Source organism: Cryptomeria japonica, chromosome 5 (genome assembly GCF_030272615.1).
Source record: "Cryptomeria japonica chromosome 5, Sugi_1.0, whole genome shotgun sequence".
NCBI classification, from domain to species: domain Eukaryota; kingdom Viridiplantae; phylum Streptophyta; class Pinopsida; order Cupressales; family Cupressaceae; genus Cryptomeria; species Cryptomeria japonica.
The window spans coordinates 623,169,103-623,192,722 of NC_081409.1; the positions used below are offsets into that span (position 1 = coordinate 623,169,103).

Consider the following 23,620-nt stretch of genomic DNA (forward strand, 5'->3'; position numbering starts at 1 on the left):
ATATACCTTTATCTTTCAATGTTTTAAACTATAAAGAAACCAATGTTAATTTAGATTAATTTTCTTAATTAAACACACATAGATATGCACTTTCTTATGTAGTTTTCAAGTTTGAATAGGAGAAAAAAAGGTTAAGAGCCTTTCATGAGCTACATTATCATAAATTTTTAAAATAATTTTAAAGAAAAAATATATTGTCCATGTTGTGTTCTCATTGATAATTATCGTCCAAAAGACAAAATATAAACATTGTCTAAAAAATCATACATACATACATACATACATACATATACATTTATCTAAAAAACGTTTAAAATAACAATCTCAAACTATTTGACTTATTTGAGAATTATTTTAGTTTTCTTTAGAACTTATTTTATATTATTTACTATGTACATACATTAACATATTTTTTTAATTTTTAATTTATAAATAATTTGATTTGATTTGATTTTTATGTTTGTTGTTTTTGTTTTTGGTAATATTCTTTTATATTTTATTTTTTAATGGTTTCATATTGATATATATTAATATTTTAATGTTTGTATATGTTATTTTATTTAAATATATATAAAAAATATTTTATATAGTTTCTTAAGATTATTTATTTGTAAGTAATATTTATTAGAGAGTAGGATCTAAAGATGAATATAGTAACATCAATGAACTTCTAGAAAATCAGCATTTTTAAACTTCTAAAACTAACAAGAAACAATTGTTAGTGTAGGTTTTTTATTTTTCCTACCAAATATTATTTAAGTTTGCTTAGATTATTAAGAGTTGTTAATATGAGGGTTGTAGTGCCCCTCCTCGATTCATCTTTTTTTTGATGCATTGATAGACTTAGCTCAGACTCTTTTATAATATTTTGATTGGATGATTATGGATTTATCTATATTTCAGATGTTTATAGTTGATGCTTGACATTTTATTTTGACAGTTGATACATTATGGTTTATATGGATGATGATACATTAAGGATTATTATGATGATTGGACAAATGTTGGATATTTGTGAGCACTCATTAAGTGTTGTGGAAATTTATATCTGCTTATGATGAGATCATGTTATGTGCTGACCCTACTTTATGCTCTATGAGACATGATAACATTATTGAGATGTTATGGTTTCCATGATTGTATTACTGTTGTATTCATGGAAGAGACAATATTATACCTCTCATCTATGAGCTAGGTGTGATTTTGCAACTCTCTTTCACTTGCCTGATTATTTTATGTTATATGCAACGTGTATGTTGTTGTGTAGACATTGGTGTTGTGCAGGATTGCAGGTACTGGACATCGACTCCACTTGGTTTCATAGGTCTGAGCGTGTCTTTAATCCCAATGTCAAGATGATCGGAGGTGGCATGAGTTCCTTCTATACACTCTAGGCTTAGTTGATACCTTGTCAAGTTTAGTATCTTGGCTTGAGTCGTCTTGCTAGTGTCATATGGTATTTTATTCAGCCCTATGTTGGGTTGCTTTGTGGAGTTGTGCCTATTGGTTATATTATTTTAAATTGATTGATCCCTATAGTTTATTGGTATTTAATTAATTTCTATGTTTGGCTTGGATATTTAACATTAAGTTAAATTAATGTTTGAAAATAGTGTTAAATTAATATATTTATTAATAAGTTATGGTATATTAATGTATTTTGTGGTTTTATATTTAATTGAACTCTTTATATGATTCATAGTATTTGATTTATTTATTTAATTGTTGGTTTAGCGGTTATTGGGTTATTTATTTATTGTTTAATATTTTACTCATTTGTTTTATTAGTTATTTTACTTACCCTCTTATGCTATTGCCTGTAAGTATTGGATTTGGTGGTTAATATTATTTTATTATATTTCATCTTGATTTTTGGTATGGTTGGTATGATTTATAATATTTTTGTTTATTCTTTATTGGCTATTGCTGGGGTAGAGTTTTTGATTAATTCTTATTTATATGAAATTCTAAGATTTTTGGGAGGTCGCTTGGCTGAAGATTTTTCTGGAATTATATTGCTGATGGAATTTTCTGCAATTGAATGAGGATTGGAGCTGGTTTTTGATTTTGGATTGAAGCAATGAATTCGTGGGAGGATTGGTTGTGTTGTGCTTCTTCAAATTTCTTAAACCATTTAATCTTGTAATCTTATAAGACATGCTATGTAAATGGATGATTATTCTTATGGCTAGTGATTATGGCTCTTGGTAATAGATGATGTACTCTTATTGATCTTACTCTATTGGATGTAATTACGTAATGAGTATCATGCAGATGGTGTAGTTCTTTTATGGAAATGGAATAGTTATGTTCTAGATGACGGAATTATGGCGTAGAAACATTTGGATTTGGTGTATTAAAATGAATCTAAGATATTAATGGTGATTGGGTTATTATAGCATGTTAGTAGTATAGTTGATGGTTTTTTTTCCCTATGTTCTTGAAAGAGATGAATGATAGAATAGATGAAGAAATGGATATGGTAGAATTGTTATGATGTTATTTATATTCATGTTCTTAGTGTTATGTTAAGTGATGACATTGGAATACCTAGGGAATGTTATCTACGTGTTATGAGTTTATTTTTGCTTGCATTGTTATAATATTATGTTCATGGTTTACTGTTGTATGCATTCATTGGATATTATGTTAGTTGTGCATGCATAATATCGGATCTTTAAAAAAAATTATCTGTATTTTCTTGTTTAGTTGGTTAATTTCTCTAGGATATTTTGGCGAGCATTACATCTAGTATCAAAGCCTAGGTTCACACACTGGGTACTTTGGTTAAATGTTGAGCTCATTGTGTGTAGCAGTATTGTAGCTTTGTTAGACTTGAGGTTATCCTTGTTAGTTATTTTCTTTATAGTAGATGCCCTAGATTTTATCTTATAGTTGCTTTGCATCTTGGTTAGACAAGATGCCTCATAGGATTAGAGGTCATGGGTGGGGTGGTCGTGTGGGCACTAGACAAAACCCTCGTTTAGAGGATTCTAAGGAGGCTCATTAGGAGGAGCAACAACATGACCATCAGGAAGAGGAAGCTTAGGGTGAGATCTGACAAGGCAATGAGGCAGTACCTTAGTTGATTAATGTCCTTTAGGAGCTTCTTGCCCATTTGGGTCCAAGGTAGTAGGAGAATCAACAGGAGGAGTCTCATCATTCTGATCATCAAGATAAAGTTGCATATTAGGAGAGAGAGAGAGGGAGTGTTTTCCTTGAACAAGAGATGATGCAGTTCTGGATCAGGATGTAGTTTTAGCAGGACTCATGAGGAATCTTCTTAGGTCTCAACCTCCTACTTTTGATGGATGTAGTAGTGGGATAGAGGTAGAGACTTGGCTCTTGGATTTGGGTAGATGTTTTGCTATACATCTGTATAGTAGTTACACCAAGGCTAGGTGCACTATCATGTATCTTCATGGATTTGCTTCCACTTGGTGGTGTATGGAGGAGTTGAAGCTTCATTTGGATATTGCATCGATATCTTGGGAGATGTTCTTGGAGTGGTTCCATGCTTGTTTCTTATCAGATATTTGAAGGCAAAGGAAGGCAGATGAGTTCCACGACCTGAGGCAGTTGACTATGATAGTTGAGCAGTATGAGCATAAGTTCTTTGAACTTAAGCAATATGCAAGAATAGTGAGTGATGAGGCTATATTGGCGCAACATTTTGTTAGGGGCCTTAATGCCCGTATTAGTGGATGAGTTCAAGTTTTTGAACCCAAGAGTGCAAACCTTAAGGTATGTTTGGTTGAGGAGAATTTAGCTTTGGCTTTAGGAGTGCAAACCATTAGTGCTTCAACATTTGGTTCAAGTGCGAGAGGTCCGCAGTCATAGGCATCAGGGTTTGCTAGGAGTCATCCTTCATCCTCCAAGAGTGGTCAATGATATCGTAAGAAGAATTATTAGAGTCAGAATTTTGCTCGTGGTGCTAGATCTCAGACAAATAGGGATCGCAGTAGGTGGCGAGATAATCATTTCACGGGGGCTTCACTAAATAGGCAATATCATATCACGTGCATTCATATTGGGGGTTTAATATCCAAAAAATGAGGGTGCAATATATTGCCCATCAGTGAAAATAAGGGGGTATTTAATTCAGGCTATGAAAAAAATGCAATATTTTGTGCAAATAGGGGGGCTTTTAATTCAGGTTATGTATTGGCAGGGGGTGGAAAAAAGGAGTTTAGGACAATATTTTTTGAAAGTAGGGGTATTCTTCAGTATGCCATGAACGCAGGTGATATAACCCAGGTTCACTAAGTGAAGCCCTCGTGAGGCGTTTGTCCCCTTCTTAGCTAGCACAAAGTTCTCATTAGAATTCTAGCAGAGGTAGTGTCTAGCAGTCCAGTGCACCTTCAGTTAGCAGAGGTTTTAGCAGAGGAGGTTTTTCACTTGTGGCCAACAAGGTCAAATTGTAGTGCATCGTCCTCGGAGTTTTACACAGATGTCTGGTTAGAGACTAGTAGCTTCAGAGCCTACAGTGGGAGATGCAACGAGATCTTACGAGTTTTTGTGGCAATTGATAACCATCAGGCCGAGCATCAGGGTACAATTGTAGAGACCACGTGTGAGATAGGTGGTATTTCTTGCTCGATATTATTTGATTCAAGTACTTCAGATTCTTTTATTTCTCCATCTTTAGTAGAGCAATGTGGGCTCTCGGTGGCAAAGCAAGCTGATAACTGGCAGGTTGAGTTAGCTATGGGTTCCAAAGTGGCAGTGGACTCTATTGTTCATGGTTGTATGTTGGATTTAGGAGTGTGTTCCACCATTGTAAATCTTCAACTCCTTTCTTTGGGATCCTATGGTGTTGTGTTGGGTATGGATTGGCTTGAGGCACATCAAGCTAAGATTGATTGTCATTGCAAGAGGGTGTAATGTCTTAGTGATGGTGGAGAGAGAGTGGAGATTGTGGGTGTGCAACAACTTATTTCTCTTCACATGATTTTTGCTATGCAGATGAAGTGGTGTGTGCGGTCCAGGGATGTCAGTTGTTTGTAGTCACGATGAATGACTTGGATGAGGGAGAGAGTTAGGATGCAATATTCCTTTGTCATCCTATTTTTCAAGAGTTTTCAGATGCATTTCCCAATGAGATTCCGAGTATGCCACCCAAGTGTTACATTGATTTTTGGATAGACCTAGTTCCTAGAGCAGAGCAGATACCTAAGGCACCTTATTGGATGACTACTCAAGAGTTGAGTGAGTTGTAGTTGCAATTGGAAGATTTGCTAGCAAACGGATTCATTCATCCTAGTGTTTCTCTATGGGAAGCACCAGTGTTGTTTGTTAAGAAGAAGAATGGATCTCTTCATCTGTGCATAGATTACCAATAATTGAACAAGGTGATGATGAAGAATCACTATCATTTGCCAAGGATTGATGATTCTTTTTTATTAGATTAAGGATGCTAAGGTTTTCTCCAAGATAGACCTTAAGTTAGGATATCATCAGTTGCAGATTCATGAGGTGGATATTCATCAAGATGCCATGTGTTGGGGTGTTGTAATCATGTATGATTCTTAAGTTACAACATGGGTAGCACTTTGTAGCAATTGCATATTGTAGGTGTGTAACTTTGCATTCATGGCATATTGTGGAAAAATTTATGATAGTTCGTGGTAGTTGTAAAACATGTATGCATCTTTTGGTCAAGCGTGGACAACACTCTAAAGCATCTTTGAATGTTGTAAGCATGCATAATTTTTTCTTGTGTAAATAAGGCCAACACTATGAGCATGTTATTAAATGTTGTAAGCATATTTATTTTAATTCCATGGAAATGTAAACGATGCAATGTGTAACCTACTACACTTGTTGAAGACATAGGGAACTATCACCACCTCTATGGGAAAGTAGAAGGTAAGGGTATCACAATAATGGTTTCCATTATTGTATTTTACATAAACATTCATCACAATTGTAGCATGTACATGGTTGTAGGAATGGCCTTCATCATACATAAATTCAATAAGGAGGACCATTTATGTGAATGGGACATGTTGTAGCATGATAATCAGAATAGTATAGGTGTATATAGGTGTCCAGATTAGAGTTGTTCATGGTAAAGAAAAGTTTTGGCCTCAAGCTATGACAGAGCATCGCTACCTTGTATCTCATTAACTATCACCTTTTATTTTACAACACTTGAATGTATAAACATTACTTGGTTTGCACCAAGAGTGTTGATAGAGTTCTATTTGAATCATGTGGAAATAAAGGTTTCTAAAACAAAAATCCATCTTCAATCTATCTTAGATCTAGGGATAATGCTTATATATATAAGTGAAAGAGACTTCACCATGTTGTTGGGCCAACAATTGTTAATGACATCAAAATTTGAATATTTTACATGTTCGCATTCCTCACACAACTATGCAATTTAAAAAAAATGGCACCTCAATTTGAGTCTATTTGCCAAAATGGTTTCTATAAAAATAGTTAAAACTATTTAAAATGATAGTTTTACAAGGGTCACTATTGATTTTAAAATTGCATACGTAATTTTAAAAAATAATCCTAAGAAAAAGGACAATTTTGATTGAATTGGAAAATATGTAGAACTTGAAACAAAATCAACCCTATAAAAAATCAACCCTATTCCTTCAGTTCCTTAGTACAAGACTTGATAAACTTATGCAGAGGTTTTCCAATAACCTAAAAGAAATAGACTTGACTAAGGATGACAAATCACTTTGTACTTGTCTATTTTGAACAATACACTTTAATAAAGAGCAATTACTCCTACCAATTAGGTTTTTCTTGACTCAAATTTTTGTGTTATGTTGTTCTTTACATTTCAGTATGTTCATCTTTGTATAATATTAATCTAATTCCTATATTAATGACCCATTTGGATTCCAATTAGTATGGTAGTGTCAAAGTTCAATTCCCTAGTTTCAAACCATTTTTAAGGCGAAATTATAGATTAGTCTACAACAGAACACAAATCATTCACAACCAATTGACAACCAGTCTAATCAAAACAAACATATCTTGACAAAATATTGACATGACTTTTTCAAGTTCAAAACAAACTTATGCACAAAATCTTAGTCAATAAACTTGTGCAAACATAATCAATCTGAAGCATGTCAGTAAACAAAGTTTCTCTCCTATAAGTTTGAAATTAACATTAATGTGAAGATTGTTCATTCAAAGGCTCATGAAAGCTAGGAAATTCATACAATTGTACTTGTTTTTATAGAAAAGTCTCATGAAGCTCTTTTGGGCTACTATTTTGTATACAAACTTGTCCTACAATATGTTATCTATTTTTCTTATAGAGAAGCATCATGCAAAAATATAGAGCTTTTTACATATTGTATTAAGGGAATTGCTAATGCATGTTGATGCCTTTTGAGGTTTTAACCATAGCAACAAGAAATGCTTGGTGAATAAATTGGCAAGCCAAGAGTATAAGATTTTGTTTTTAAATGGGTTAAAAATCAAAATAAAAAAAAAACAAAAAAACAAAACAAAAGAACTACTTTGATTTGAAATTTAAGGGCATTTCCATAGCACAGAGATATAGATAGCAAATAAAATAGAGTGTTTAATCCATGAATTGTAGAAATAACATTTTATTGTTTATATACATATTATTGATTACATTGCATTGCACAAAACATACTTCATAGTGCATAAATAACAACTAGATGGTTACAATTGACAACATTTCAATTGCAATATAATTTGTACAAAGTCAAACATTTTGTTGTTTATATACATATTGTTGATTGAATTGCATTGCACAAAACATACTTCATAGTGCATGAATAATAACTAGATGGTTAAAATTGACAAAAATTCAATTACAATATAATTTGTCCAAAGTCAGCCAGTCAAAGTTAAAAAATGTCAACCATAGTCAATTGCTACTACAAATAGAGCTCTTGTAGATGGCTATAGGTCTTGATGATGAAGATCCTAGTTCAAAGCCTCTCCTAATTCATTCAACCTCATGACTATCCAAGTTGGCATCCAAAACCTCAAAATCCTCAAGCTTGAGAAAGTCATTAAAAGGACAATTTTCCTTTGCTAAGCGAACATTGTAAGTAGTAATTGCAATTTATAGGATAGTATGAAAGAGAACTTTATTAAGAGTATAAAAGGGAAAATATATGACAAAGGAAGCAATTGCAAAGTTCAATTTAATAGGTTTGCAATAAAATAGCTTATAGTGGAGTAAAAGAAAATACTTTTGAAATAGAATCTTACATCTCATAAAACCATAAATGATACTAAAATGTCCTTTGATAACTATTTTAGTACATTTGTAAAACAATAAAGGGAGTGTTAAATGTTTTTCCATTAGATAATAAAACCCTAATAGTACAAAAGAAGTGTAATTATTTGAGCCACAATTTTAGCTATTATTATTCAAGTAATTTTTCCTTGATTTTGCGTAAGTGGGTGATGGAGTTTAAAACATTGACGAACTTTAAGTTCAAAATTTGAGACATCATAGGTACAAGTTTCAATGAAAAATCGAAGTTTGAGGAACATTCCCTTTCTTATGGGGTAGTTGCTATTAAAATCTATCTATATTGTTAAAGAAAATATATGATACTTAGTTTAGGAGGGATTAAGATAAGCCCAGGAAACTAGGGCATGACTTCTCTCAAGGCATGCATTAGTTTGTCTGATACCTATTTAACATGCATGGAATGGTACAATATATGTCTAAAGCATCCATGTACTGCTAGTGTACTCCTTACATACCTTCTAAACCTCTATGTATACGACGAACCTAAATGAAATTTAGTTCCCTAACAATTGCAAGGCATGCATTTAAGTACCGAGTTTCACCAATTAACAAAGAATTAAGCCCATAGAATGTATAAGAAATTTAAACGTAACCAGTCCTTCATTTTGATACAAAATATTGCTATAATTCATTTTTTTCAGCACTACAAACTGTTTTTTATCATTCTGATAGGAACCATTTTGCTTCTAATTTCGTAATGTCCATATACAATAATGTATATACTTCTGCTTCCCATTTGATTATACAATTATCTTACCACCCTCCTCACTTGTCATTAAAACTTATGGCTAGTGTCAAATTAAAGCTTCAAATTATCACATTTTGTTACCATCTGAAAATAAAATTTGTCCCAACCTAACCTTGATAATCTTAACTACCACCTTGGTATTATTGTTGACAATTAAACTGTTAAAATTCTTTTGAATAGTCATGATCACAAGAATTGCAAGAGAACAAACCTCTTTAGATCGATATCAATCATTTTAATATAGCATAGCTTTCCATATTTACTTTTGGCAAGGACTTTTATAAGGTTTAGATATACTAAAAATTCAGATAGAAGCCTTAGTATTTATGGTATTGTCTACAGTTTCCCACTAAATTGTCTATTGATTTGTATACATGGAAAACATTACTATAAGCCTAAGGGCAAATGATAGTAGTGTGGAATATTGGAGGAAAAAAAACAGCACATCTTTTAACCATTCCATGTTAATTTCCTTATCATCAAACATAAAAGCACACCAAAGAATGTGTCTCTATTTTAATGTTCTTAACATCTATTAGAAATATATGCCCATTCAACCACCTACCTACAATTTGCCTCGACAACCTGATGAAATGTGGCAAATCTTTGATGGTAAACCATGTCTTAGCAGCTAGTGCTCAAATCTGCACTCAAAATCAATGAAAAAACCCGATAATATATCAATTTCACATGGGTAGGGTATTGTAATAGGTTGGTGGATGGAAAATGTGTTTCATGAGCGATTTTTTTGTATTTTTTCGCAATATAATCCTTTATAAAACATTGAAAATACTGGCTAATTAAATCGAATTTTTTGGGGGAAAAACTCATTTCGCTCGGTGATTTTTTAAAAATTGCAAAAATCAGGATTTTTGAGGATTCATGCTTCTATCGTTTTAACAACCTAGGTTAAACACCACAAATCACTGATTTGCTTATTGTTACTGCTCAATTCAACAATTTATCATTCCTTACCATGGCAATGGAGAATATTTGATACTAAGGAAATCTCAAGCCCAAAACTTTTCTGTAATATAACCTACACAGTCCTCACATTTAAGAAAAGAACAAGGGTATCACATAAGCAACTTGTGAATAATATTCTTCTTTAAAGCGTGCATTTGCTACGAACAGAAGTTCATTCTGCAGCAGTAGGGATGTTTGATATGCAATGTAATTTCTACTTGATAACAATACCATATAAACTTGTGGAGAAATGATTATTTTGATCAGGATGCGGCCAGCTTTAGTGATGGTGCACAAATAATGAAAATAGGGGCATGTGCCGATCACATCTATTCATTCTCATTAATGTTAGAATATACCGAATTGTTTAACATGCATCAAGGTATTTCAACCTCTTTAGATTGAATTGGTAGATTGGGCATTGAATGGAAAAATTAATATAATATTGTGGTATTCTGTTCTTATTGCACTTGGCAGCAACGAGTGGAAAATTAACTTTTGTGGTCCTAGTAGCCACTAGATGTAAGATGTGTTCACAGTAAAATATGCAAAATTTACCAGCAATATTCTTGTATGGCCTGATCATTTTGCATTTTAAAATAGCCTACTCATAAGCCTGCTTCAATATATGCTGGAAGCAGTTTGAATCATTAACTCTTGCAAACTCAAAAGCATGGTGCTATGACAATGGCAGCTTAGCTGGCAGGCACTTTCTTTCTTTGTTTCAGATTAGATTGATTCATAGGTAAGAAACACTGCAAAGTATCTCTTTTTAAAGTACAAATCTTGCTAAGTTGGATGATCCACATACTATACAGTACTGCTCGCTGACAGAACCTGGTCCCCACAAATGAAGTAGCCAACAATGATTCTTTGAAAACACTCGCATCAATTTTAAATAAGAACATAATTACACCAAATAGCAAAGGTGATCTTTCTAATTTTAAGACCACTCAAAGACTTACAAGATGCTCCATTAATATCCTTCAATTGGAGAAGAAAAGTATGAGGCTCTCTCCTATTTTATAACTCAACCCATCTTTGAAGCTGTAAACTGCAACAATTGATCATAACATTTTATATTCTGATGGCGCTCCTGAGCTCTTTTTCCCACTTCAAATACAATTTCTGGCTTTTGAGATGCATACTCTTTTATTACTTCGTACACTCCTTCCTGAAAGAAAAAGACATATATATATACTTAATGTTTAGTTTCATAGTCCATGCTCGGTGCTAATGCATATCTACTGCAACTTGGGAAAGCAAAATATTGCAACACAACCAGCCATATCAATCCAAACACCCTAACAAGCCATATTTTGTTCACTAGAGATTTAGCTGTACCTTGGAAGAATATAGGGTGTATTGGAAATTGAGGATAATATGGTATACATTCTTGATGAAGAAAAGATGACAACAATAATTGTAGATGATTTCCTGTATAGGAATTTCTTTCTATTAATCTTCTTGATGGAGGGATGGATGGAAATGATTGAATGTGCCCATTGCAGTAGGCAATTTGAAGATATCATTTTCAGATTTTCCTCATTCACAAATGTTATCTGACATTGTTCTGAAGATCCTTATTATGATTCGGGCAGAGGCTCAATTTTACTTTATTAAATGCCTCAATGGCAGGCTGTCTACCACTCACAACTAGGAGCATACAATCTAAACACACATATTTTACAGGATAGTTAACCATAAAGTGTAGGTGGGTAAGGTAGGATAAATGTTGCAACTTATCTTTGAGATGTCAATGGATTCTTTCTGGAATATGTCAATGAAAAGAAATTAATTTTTTTCCTACATAAAGAAAGCTTACTATTTTACTTGACATGAAATAAGATAAATTTTTTTGAAATATAGAGAAATTGAAAAAACAGTCCCATTTGCTGTTGTAAGATTTGGCTATGAAATTAGTCACTGAAGATTAAGGAGCTTCAATATGAAAGCACAAAGGAGACCTAAAATGAGAATAATTCTATTCCATCAAATGATGCAAAGTTGCAAACATAAGATGATGATTCTAGATTGACTGCTTGTATGAGAGCTACAAGTGTATATATAGGATACACCACCAAGAACACCACCAAGATATATGAATGTACAACTAATGTGGGGTAAAAGAGAAATAGTCCCATGTGCATAGTGCAACTCCATCAAATTAGGTAAGTACAAGTCACAAGATGCAAATTTAACCTACTCAAGCAAATACCTACCTAAGCAAGCTTTATCCTATCCTAGGTACATATAATGCAATGACTTATCAACTAAATGCAAGAAAATAAATTAATGCACCGAAACCCTTCATAAGCATAACAAAGGTGGGCAGAAGTGATGGATATGTGGCTTCTGGAAAATGTATAGCTATGTTAGGTGATAGGCCAACACTGGGGTTCAAGATAAAATAGGTTCAGCTTGGTTTAAAGATGTCTTGTCTATTTGCACAAGGGCTGTAGGCAGTGAGATGAATGGGGATGAAATGCAACCTATAGACAAAAAAAAACTTACAACAAATCAAAATAATTCTGTCGTCAGGAACTGTCACTTAAACTCACAGCTTCAAAGCAAACTAATAAATCATAAAGCAATATAAAGCATGAACATTTGATCTAGAAAATTATCTCACGAGAAATAAACAGCAAACCATGCGTGTAAACAAAATAGAAACGATATTTAATAAAGAACATATATAAACACATATCTAGCCTAATAGAATTCACCAGACATCCCGAGAAGTGGATCTTGCCTCAGTACATCTGGTGAGGAAGCACGAATGCCTTTCTAGACTGCTTCGATCAGAATAAACATTATTTTATTCATCCAAATATATTACAGAGTCTGCACACAATATTCTGCTACAAAAATCTGCTTACATTAAAGTCTGCATACAGAAAAATCTACTCCCGAGCTGATATTACATAGCATATATATAGATCAGGTCTATAACAATAGCGTGGAACAGAATCGCTTCATTTGGCTTACAACCAACAAAATATTGGTGCACGTGAAACCTTAGTCGCTGGCCATAAATCAGAAACCATTCTGTTACAACAGCGGATAAAAATAGGAAATAGAAGATAGTACAGTTTCTTCCAAACAGTGCATCCTTTATCACAGCTAATTCTCCATTGCATGCTTCCTTCTCTAGTTAGTTTCAATCACTAGTGGCACTTGAAATGGTCAATTGAGAGTGTACATTGAGATGGAAATGTACCAGTAAAATATCTATGTGGCCAATGTAAGTAGAGAAGGCAGTCTTGTAGATGACAAACCATTGTGGAGACTTGACCGTCATGGTAGCAGATGCAGCCATTTAGAAGAGAGGATTTCCTTGAGTTGGCACACAATAAGACGATCCAATTGCTGTGGACTAAACATGATAAAATGTAATGTACCTGAACCGTTCAGCTCACAAACCCCCCTCGACAAGATGCGATGACCACAAAAAGGGTGTACGGTGGTGTTTGTGCCAATTGTACGGTGGTGTTGGTGCCAAGCCGTACGGTGAGGTTGGTGCCAAGCCGTATGGTATGTACAGCCCCTCCATCCGTGCAATGGATTTGGACGCCGAAACTACTTTCCTTCGGCCATGTTCAACTCCACAAATATTTTATAATGCGTAGTGCCAGATAGACCATATAATCAGATTAACACAATTTGGCACGGAATGAACACCAGACATGCAAGTAGAAATTCAGACTCAGTAATGATAGCACTTCAGATTACAATAATCTTGGACTGAGGGAAGAGCAGAGTAGGGTGAGGAGTTACTCCCACCGAAACCGTGGATGCCAAGTAGGGAGGATCTTCCACCTCCAAAATGGCTGACAACAGAATTCCAACTAGAATTTGCACATACAAAGAAAATACCAAATTCACACATGCCTACAACCATGACAGACTCGGCCATAAATATGGGCTCCGGGAAATTTCCCGAAGGGTTACAAACGGGCCGACATGACCAAAATAAAACTTGACTAATTAAATAAAGGACTGAAAGATTTATTATTAAATTTGGGGCCACACAATAAAGTATTTTAATTTTATTATTTAATTATATATCGGGAACATCACAGTCCTCCCGACCCAAAGATTGCTTGCCCTCAAGCAATCCGCAACTATCTGCCATCTGACAAGCTCTAGGGTCCCAGACCATGTGCAGATGCTGGTAGTCATATCCGCTGAAAGCTTGACGCCGCACCAAGGCTGCAAGCACCACCTGCAAATCCCCAATCAACTTGCACTGCTCCACTTTGATATAAACATTGCCTTGCTCGGAGTTGAGGAATAACTCATCAAAATCCAACTTGCTTTCTTCATATAGATGCCACTCACAAGGAGAGATGACAATCATGCACGCTTCATGCCCAACCAAAGGGTAAATTTCGTATTCAACCAACTGTAGAGATTGCTCCTATAAGGGATCATTGCTAGAGTTCACATCTCCATGAAGTTGATCAACCACTCTTGGCTTGACAAAATTCATACAAACATCTTCATCCTTGCAGCTGTCATGAAAGTTTAAGTGTTCTCCACTTGAAGGGACAATTGTTGTCTCTGGCTTGTCCATATCCTCTTGTCACTGGGGTGAACATGTGAACTTGTCTTCATTATCTTTGATTCCGATTGAGTTCCTAATTCAGGATCCAACTCCTCTTTTCTTTTCCTTACATAGTACCTATCAAAGGATTCGGTAGCCTTGATCTCCTCAGGTTCACTTGAGTATTCATCAAAGATTCTGATAACCTCCTCATGTATAGGTATACATTTTCCTATTGGAACTAGATATTCTTGAAATGTCAAAGAATTCTTCCTCTTTTGATATTTGTTATACCACTTGGAGATTTTATTGGCAACAATTTCATTATCCCTTTCTTCCATTTTTGTAGTCATCTCAAGCATTCCACAGGCTGGTAGGATTTTGGCTTTGATACCACTGTAATGTATACAACCGTACGGTACCCAAATTTCCACCACACGTCATGTACCACTGTGATGTACTGGTGCTCTCTTACGACACAGTACCCGAGGGAAATACCCAAGGGCAAAATGCTTGAGGACAAAGTACCCGAGGGAAGTATACCCGAGGGCAATTACTCGAGGTAAATACATGATGGAAAAGTACCCGAGGGAAGTATACCCGAGGGCAAAATACCCGAGGGAAGTACTCGAGGGAAAAGTATCTTCAACACCTTCGGCCCTCAATCAACGACACTCGGCACCCTTCGACTCCGGATGTAAAGTTCCACTTGTACAAAAAAGTAGGCCGCACACTTCCAAATACTCCGTACGACAATGTTACTTCCACTGAAGGATCCAATCGTAGATAATTCCTCCGTCGATAAGATTATTGTAGATACAGGAGTGAATTATCAACACAGAGTATACATCAACAACATTGAATGGCCAAGAACTAGATATTTATAATTATATTTCCACATGGTAGAGATAGATCCGACAATGAAGTACAAAGTGAAATATCAGAAATGATATCTCCAACGACAAACTAGGGTGGTTGCTAACCACCGAAATTGCGATTATAGAATAGGGAGGATCTTGCACCTCCGAAATTACAACAGTGCCAAACTCCTACTGGAATTTGCAGATACAAAGAAAATATAAAATTCACCATGCCATACAACTATGCCAAACTCGGCCTTATAAAGAGCTCCACGAAGTTTCCCAAAGGGTTACAAGTAGGCCGACAATAGTTTATTATTTTATTAATTTGAGCCCCTTTATTTAATAATTAATTTAATAAGTCCTCATGATATTATTTAAAATTTAGGACCACTTACTTAATTAAGTCACTTTATTAAAATTGGAGACATTACATAAAAATCCGCATGATGATAGGTCTAACATAAGCCAACTCGATAGGTGAAAAATGCATGAGTGGAAGATGTTGTCAAGTATTTCTGTGGTGACAAGAAGAAAGAGATTTCCATAGAGAGTGACATGGAGGTTCCTGTATAAAAACTTGCAAAGTTCCCAGACTCGGACTCGGCTCGGACTCGGCAAGGCCAACTCGACTCGTGACTCAGCTACAACTCGGCAACGACTCGGCAATGACTCGGCAAAATCTTGAAATTATATACTTTTACAATTATATATATATGAAATTATATATCATATTCCATGACTCGGGCTGAGTCATAAAAACTCAGCGAGGTCTGCTCGGCTCGGCGACTGGATAACTCGCACGACTCACGGTGAGTTTGGGAACTATGAATTAAAAAGTGACAGGAAGACTTGCATCCTTAAATCAGCAAGGTGAAGGGTTTTATTTCCTAAGTCTAAAATAGAAATGCTCATTAATAAAGACAATTCAATTTAATTTTCATATTTTATCTCAATACTAAATTAAGTATCACTTATTAATATTTAATCATATGCAACAAAAAATGGTAAAATGGCATGGAAATGGTATATAGAAATGAATATGAAGGCATAGAAAAAGGCATAAAATAGAGCATAAATGGCTGTCATCATTAGGTACTTATTTACAAAATGATTCCTTTGAAAAGAAGAGGAGGAGAAAACCCATTGGACAAAACTCACTCCCAAGAGTGGATGAATGAATAGAAAGTATTAAACTCCATGCAAGGAAAGGGAGAAGAGAATCTCATTTGAAAGGAGGGTGGTGGGAGGAAGAAGAAAGATGGGAGCATGTGAAACAAGGAGGGATTAATGGAAGTAGAAAGGAATGGGCAGAAATGATGAAGGGTTGTAGCTCTTTCAAAGGGTGATAATTATTGAAAGTTGTGACCCTTGCAAAGTGCAGATATGATGAAGAGGTGTGACTCTACTTCACATGGGAAGATATAACGGGGAGAAGATTGCATTTGAGGAATACATTGAAGGGAGATCATCTTGGGGAATAGACAATAAGCATTATAATGAATAATCGGAAGTGCCGATCTGATTTGAATAGTAAGACAGCAATGAAGAGACACGACTGTTTCAATGGATATCTCTTCTCAAAGACATGTGTCTCCTCAATGAGATATGAAGGTATAGAAAGAGTAAGCAATTAATGGAAGAGGGAATAATTTTAATAAAGGAAATAAAGGAATTTTAGATCAAACCTCATGTCATACAACAACAAATACATCAAAGAAATTAATCTTCAAATCAGGCTTAAAACAGCAGTCTGATATTATTTTCAGATCTGCCCTTCTCAGTACTCTATACTCTCACAACTACTGGTGGTATATATATATACTTGTTTATGCATAATAGTTAATGCTTAAGTGTATGGCTATATGATAGAATATAAGATATGCCTGGTTGTCTGAAATCCATCTTGTAGGGAGGGTCTGGGGTGTAAGCAAAAGGGGTTTAAGAGGGTTAAGTAGGCCGTCCTAGAGTTGAGCATAATGGCTCCTAGGACCAGAGGGCACTTACGTAGAAGAGCCAAGGAATTCACTTACAACCTCCACCCAACTCCACAAGATAGCACTTGTCTTTAGGTTGATGAGACATTGATGGGGAAAGCAGGTATAGGCAAAACACTAAGTAGGCCACCTCTGTGGATGTCCATATTGACTACCCATTGAGGCCAAGAGGGCTTTTACATTCACTCCACTCTTGGGCTTAGTGTAGAAATGGCTTCGGGCAGACCTATCACGCCTCTTCCTCCAAAACCTAATATGCATGCATAATAATATTATGGTTAGTAGTCCAATGCAATGTGATCTTGTCTAAACCTAGTAATTAAATAATAAATATACATACATTGTACATGTTTCTTATGTTATGATTGTAGGATTCAAATTTAGAATCACATTATTTAAAGAGATATTTTACTTGGTAAGATGTAACCTTGACCCTAATTTGTTGCAATTGAGATTCTAGGGCAAATTAAGAAGGGAACATTAGACTCATTTAGCAATAATATCTTGAGGCAATCTTTTGTAATTGTTTGCTCACCTAAGGGCAACTCCACACTAGCTGGATGCAACCTGCTCACACTCTTATGTTTCTTTTCAATGCAAAAAAATACTCAAAAGCACATCGCCCAGGCTTCACATTTATCCATACTATGTCCTTCCTTTTCCTTCCCCAGTGGCTGGTGCTTCCTTCTTCTCGGTGCCTTTGCTGGTAGGGAGGTATCTTAATTCTTCACATCTTTTAAAATTTTCAAGCTTTTCTTTACACTCAAATTACAATTTTATATTCTTTACCTGTGATTAAAACCTTTTAGCATGGTCTCTTCCTCTACTTTAATACAGAATCAGGGCTTCACATGCTATTTCCAGCAAGTAAAATATCTCCTTTCATACATCTGAAATGGGCAGCTTTAAACTTTAGAAAGGATCTCTATGAAGATTTTTTATTTTCAATTCATTATTGCTCCTCATTGCTCCACATCTTTCCCAATAATCATATTAAAACCACTATAATACCATATTGAAAATGATAGAACATAGAGAATGTAGGAAAAAACAAAACCATAATTGCACAAAAAATAACACCGAATATATAAATGCTATTGATGATCATTTGGGATAGCAAAACATTTCAATATATGGCTTTATAAAGCCATCTCTTTCACCTTCCAATACAACCAACTTATCTACCAAACCAACTACCCAGCTAACATAATATTTGATAACATACTAGCCTTTATTTGACAACTAACACCAACAAGACAATAAAATGACATAATTACAAAAGGTAATCCTTATATTCTCACATAGATTTGCTTGATACACCACTGGAATCTTTCAGATGTGAGGGTTGATCAACTTCCTCAATCAGGTGTGTCATGTCCCCATTCAAGACCTAAGGTTAATAAGATTCAATATATGATTGAATAAGTTTTAATTAAAGATTTAAACTTATTATTAAAAGAACAATACATGATATCAAAGAACCATTGAGATTGTTACCAGTCCATCATCCTTATTCTAAAGATCAACGGGATAATTCTCATCATAATCATATTGGCAATAATAATGAACAACTAATTGCAATAATAGTCCCCATTTATATTTGGATAAGAATCGATTACAATACACCAGCATGTTACTGTCTTGGAGAAACACAACGATTAGTAAGTCAATGATGGTTACCATAACTATTAAAATAATAAGGAAATCAATAATTGTTACCATTACAAGTCTTAACAATATCCCAAGGGATGCGACTAATAATTGTATAAAGAAAAGTATTAAGGGACACATTATATAAGGAGGAGGACCCCTTCATTCATTCGGATCATAAGAAAAAATAAAATAAAAATTACCTCTTCTCTTCCCATCCTTTGGATACGCTCTGTTTTGAGTCAATAGCCTATTGGCTTTATTGGTGCAAGTACACATAGTATATATTAGAGACGGCATCTAAGGGATCATACACTCTAGATTGTGCTGTTAGACACAATGCAACACTGAGAGGGGGGTGAATCAGTGGTTTTCAATCTTTTCCCTTTAACTATCCTATGTGTGTATACTGGTTCTCAGTTCAAACAAAAAGAAGACTTACCGGTTAGATGGGAGACTATTACAAATGCACTCACACATAAAAGGGACATCACATAACACCAGCATATATGAGGAAAACACAAGATGGGAAAAACCTCGATGAGAAATGCTGCTGGAGTCTACTGCTCCAATCCAGCCTCACAATGAAACTCTGATTACAATGTTTAGGGCACCAACCCAAGGAGCACCAACCCCTACATCGAGCTCCAACTTAGTGATCTTCAATAACCGTTATCAATTACAAAATTAAAAGCCTTGTTACAAATGAGCTTTGTAACTCTTCAGCAAATCTCTCTACTGGTTCTCCTCTCTCTAATGCTCTGTCGGTTCTCTGCTCACCTCTCAACAACAACTCTATCTTCTGATGCAACTTACTCTCTGTTGCACCTTCACCGGTTCAGTTCCTTCCTCTTCTTTGCCGGCTCTCTCACTTGCCTTCTCTGCAGTCTTCTGCAACTCTTCTTGTGTCGGTTCTGTCACTATTGGTTTACTCCTTTTGCAGACTCAAAGACTAACTATCGGTTCTCTCTCCGATGCCGGTTGAACACTTCAACCCTATTCTTACTCACACTTAGTCTCTTCTTCTCCTTCTTGGCAAGCACTTGACTGATTTTCCTTCTTCAACAACAATACTTTCTCATCCAGCGACAACCACCATCGATTTTGGCTTGTATATTTATAAACTTGTTTTCCCGCCAAAAGCCAATTCAAATTTCGGGTGGTTAGGGTTTTCTTCTACTGACCAAATCTGCATCCAATTTGATCCGATCCACCTTGGATCGCACACCTACTTTGGAAGGATAAGCCATCACGCGTTTTCCATCTGTCCAAAGTATATTTGCCAAGAATAGCAAACCTGACCTTGTTTTCCGGCCTTGAAATCTGTTGACACATTCATGACCCAGCTGTTTCCTTCTCGAGATTCTCTTGCAATCTAATTTCCTTGCTTTGATCCTGGTGCCAACAACTCCCTGATCTCCTTCTGTCGTTCATTCTTCCTCGATCTGCAATCCTCTGATCCAATCCGCAAATCACGGACTCCATATTAAATGCTCAACTGTAAAAACACCTACCAGGCCTTGATGATATAAACACCTTCACCGACTTCTGCCTTCTTGCCACTTGGCACCTGCGTATTGCACATGTCGCATCCAGCTCAGCATTCAACTTACCGACATTGGGTCGATTCACACTTGATCATCCGATAAACCCTTACCGGTTCAACCTTGCACTCTGCTTCTCTTCCGGTGGAATACTCAACCGGTCAACACTCTTGCTAACCTACCTTATGCACATCTTCATTAGATGGGAGTCTTTTGCATCTGCACATTGTTGCATTACCGGTGGACATACTTACCGGTAAACACCTTGATGACACCATGTCATCATCCTTCAACTGATTCCATCTGAGGCATCTGCATGTCTGTTGCACTCTTTGTCTGCAGCTGCTCAGTCTTTCCTTCTTCATCATTAGTCTAGACAATATCTCAACCGGTTTGTCAAAGTGACAAACTCATCACTCTTCATTTGTCCCGACAAGTCATCATGCCTTCTCTGTCGGTCCAGTGCATAACTCTGATTTCATGCACTTGAGGCATCTTTGTGATTCACTAGTAAATCTGGTGTGAGCCTTCAAACACCTGCCTTTACCTCTTCTTCCTTATCTCACAGAACTATGATGCACACTGTGCATAATAGGAGATAAGCTCCACTTACCAGTGGTAGTGGATCCCGGTCATCTGCATCCTGCAATGCACTCATGTGGCTTCCCTGCTTGTGCAACATATCTTCAAACAGGCTCATGTGATCCGATTGGGCACACTCACTGTCAGTCATCTCTTCACATGGTGACTGCATCTCTATCAGGTGGTAGTCCTGCTGTTCTGCATCCACACAATGTACCGGTGACCTGTACATCCTTCTCCTCCCGTGTTGATGTGATTTAGATAACACTCCGCCTCTTCATCATAATCAACAACTCAACATATTGCCTACTCACAGATGTCATCATTTACCGGTTGTTATATCATACCGGTCTCTTGTCCATATCTTCTACACAAGTCAAACACTAACTTGTGTACTGGTGACTCCAATGACATCACAATGCTGGTTGACATCAATGACAGTAATATCAACACTCTCCCATATTGGTTGTATCCTTCTATACCGGTTGACATCAATGACAACACATTGCCAACATGTGCATCAGATAGAGCATCCATTGAAGTGCAAGTATTTATTGATAACCAGACATTGCGCTAATCACTTCAAGCAAGTACGTTCCATTTCTTATTTTCATTGATATATCATATACTAGATACCATAGCATTGCTATAAGCAAAGGACATTGATTACATGTTTCCATTATAAATCAAAGATAGAAATGAGGGAATAAGAAAAAATAGACAATCGTTTTTCCAACAAGCGAGTCATATACGAATCAGAATACACCCATGAGAATTATCGGGTAACTTATTCACTCTTATTAAGCAACCAGCCCTAGGTTTTGGACATATATTTTCCAGCGATACATATTAGAAATAGCGCCTTTGGAATTACTATAATTCACAAGTTAAATCCGGCAAGCATCCATTTCTGAAGTTCATATGTCATCGCTACTGCTATATAATCATACATATCAGACTAGCATTCATTTATAGACTGAGGGTCTGAATTGACCAATACAAAGTATATTACATATTGATATAGACAAATCAGTCATAGCAATCACAATATTGATATAAGCCATATTAATGAGATCATAGCATACTTCAAGACTCTAATCAGAACAGCAAACCTGCATCATTGCTATAAGCGATTGAGGAAATAACACACAGCACATTGACATCGATATATCAGGAAAGGCTACAAGGAGTTGAGAGGTTACTTGTGGTATAATATGCACTGTCATTTCAGAGATAGCGGAGTAAACTCCACCCTTTGCAGATCAGAGATCACCCTTGCACAATTATTATAGGTTTTATCAGAGACAGCAGAGATACTCTAGACCATCCTTGACATTGATTGCATTACACTAAGTACAGATATTTAGATCAAGATCATTTGGCATACATTTAAGTGTTAAATCAGAGATAATAGTGATATTGATTCTAATATCGTTCTATTATGAGTGATATCAATCATTTATCACAATCTATCATTCTTAAACAGCATCAATTGTTATTATTCTAAGTGTCAGTGGAGTCTATCTTCAAAGGAAGTCTCTTGCAATTGAGCTTTAAAAGAAAGAAGTCTTTTGCAAGCGATTTACGAGTCAACTGTTTACTTATTTCCTGAGTATTACCATAAGGGGACATTACAAGGTGTGTGACCCTAATGAACAGGAAAACAAATTGCTGGTTCATATTAATATATTCATTTTGCTCGCTCTGACTTTTTCAAGGTGTCTAAATTGTAGTATTACTCAAAGGATGAGGGACAGCCAAAGCGGGAAGCTTCCACGCAGGTTAAGTATGATGCATTGATAAAGAATTGTACCTAGGGTTCAAATTATTTCTAGTTGAAAACATATTTGATGCAAATTGGCATACAAGATCAAATGTGAATTCAACACTACTTCAGACAGGTACAAGGTTTGTCTTGTTGCAAAAGGCTATTTGCAGCAGGACATGATAAAATTGAGGAGACAATGATGACTACTTTTTGGTTTCTTCTCTCAGTTGTATCCTAGTTTGGTTGGAAGTTGTATTTGTTTTATCATCCAATTTGTTGGCTTCTTAAATCTCTATGGGCTTGAGCAGGCTAAATGAGCTTGGTAGATAAGGATTGCTCAACATCTTCAAAATTTTGGTTTCAAAAGAAGCCTTTTTGGTCCAAATCTTTATGTCAAAAGCAATTGTGAAAATATTGAAAATGGATATAGCTCAGTGAGTCATTTGCATTTGTGTATTAATACTAGAGTGTTCCAATATAATTGAGTTCAATCATAGAGATGTAGACTTGCTACATTTAGGCATCAAGAACCTATCCCTTGTTCAGACTTAAACTCATCAAGGAAAACACACATTACAATGTTTTCCCATGTCACCAAACATTCACCAGTTGCATATTCTACTAGATGTTTCCAAGGGACGACTTAACTCCCTCCTAGGATTGTCTAACTTCAACCAGCTAAGC

At 35.6% G+C, this 23,620-nt stretch overlaps 1 protein-coding gene across 6 annotated transcripts in view; it reads right to left on the minus strand.

The window, feature by feature from the left end:
• Positions 1-10,410: 10,410 nt before the first annotated feature.
• LOC131063777 (uncharacterized) overlaps positions 10,411-23,620 on the minus strand; it is a 287,839-nt gene continuing 274,629 nt past the window's right edge. For 4 of the 6 annotated variants that reach the window (XM_057997712.2, XM_057997713.2, XM_057997711.2 and 1 more), the window contains one exon: positions 10,411-11,163. In XM_057997712.2, coding sequence (XP_057853695.1) covers positions 11,020-11,163 — 144 coding nt within the window. In that variant the 3' untranslated portion in view covers positions 10,411-11,019. Of the gene's footprint in view, positions 11,164-18,693; positions 18,783-22,370; positions 22,443-23,620 lie in introns of all 6 variants that reach the window. The other 2 variants (XM_057997710.2, XR_009111129.2) reach the window with 2 other exon arrangements.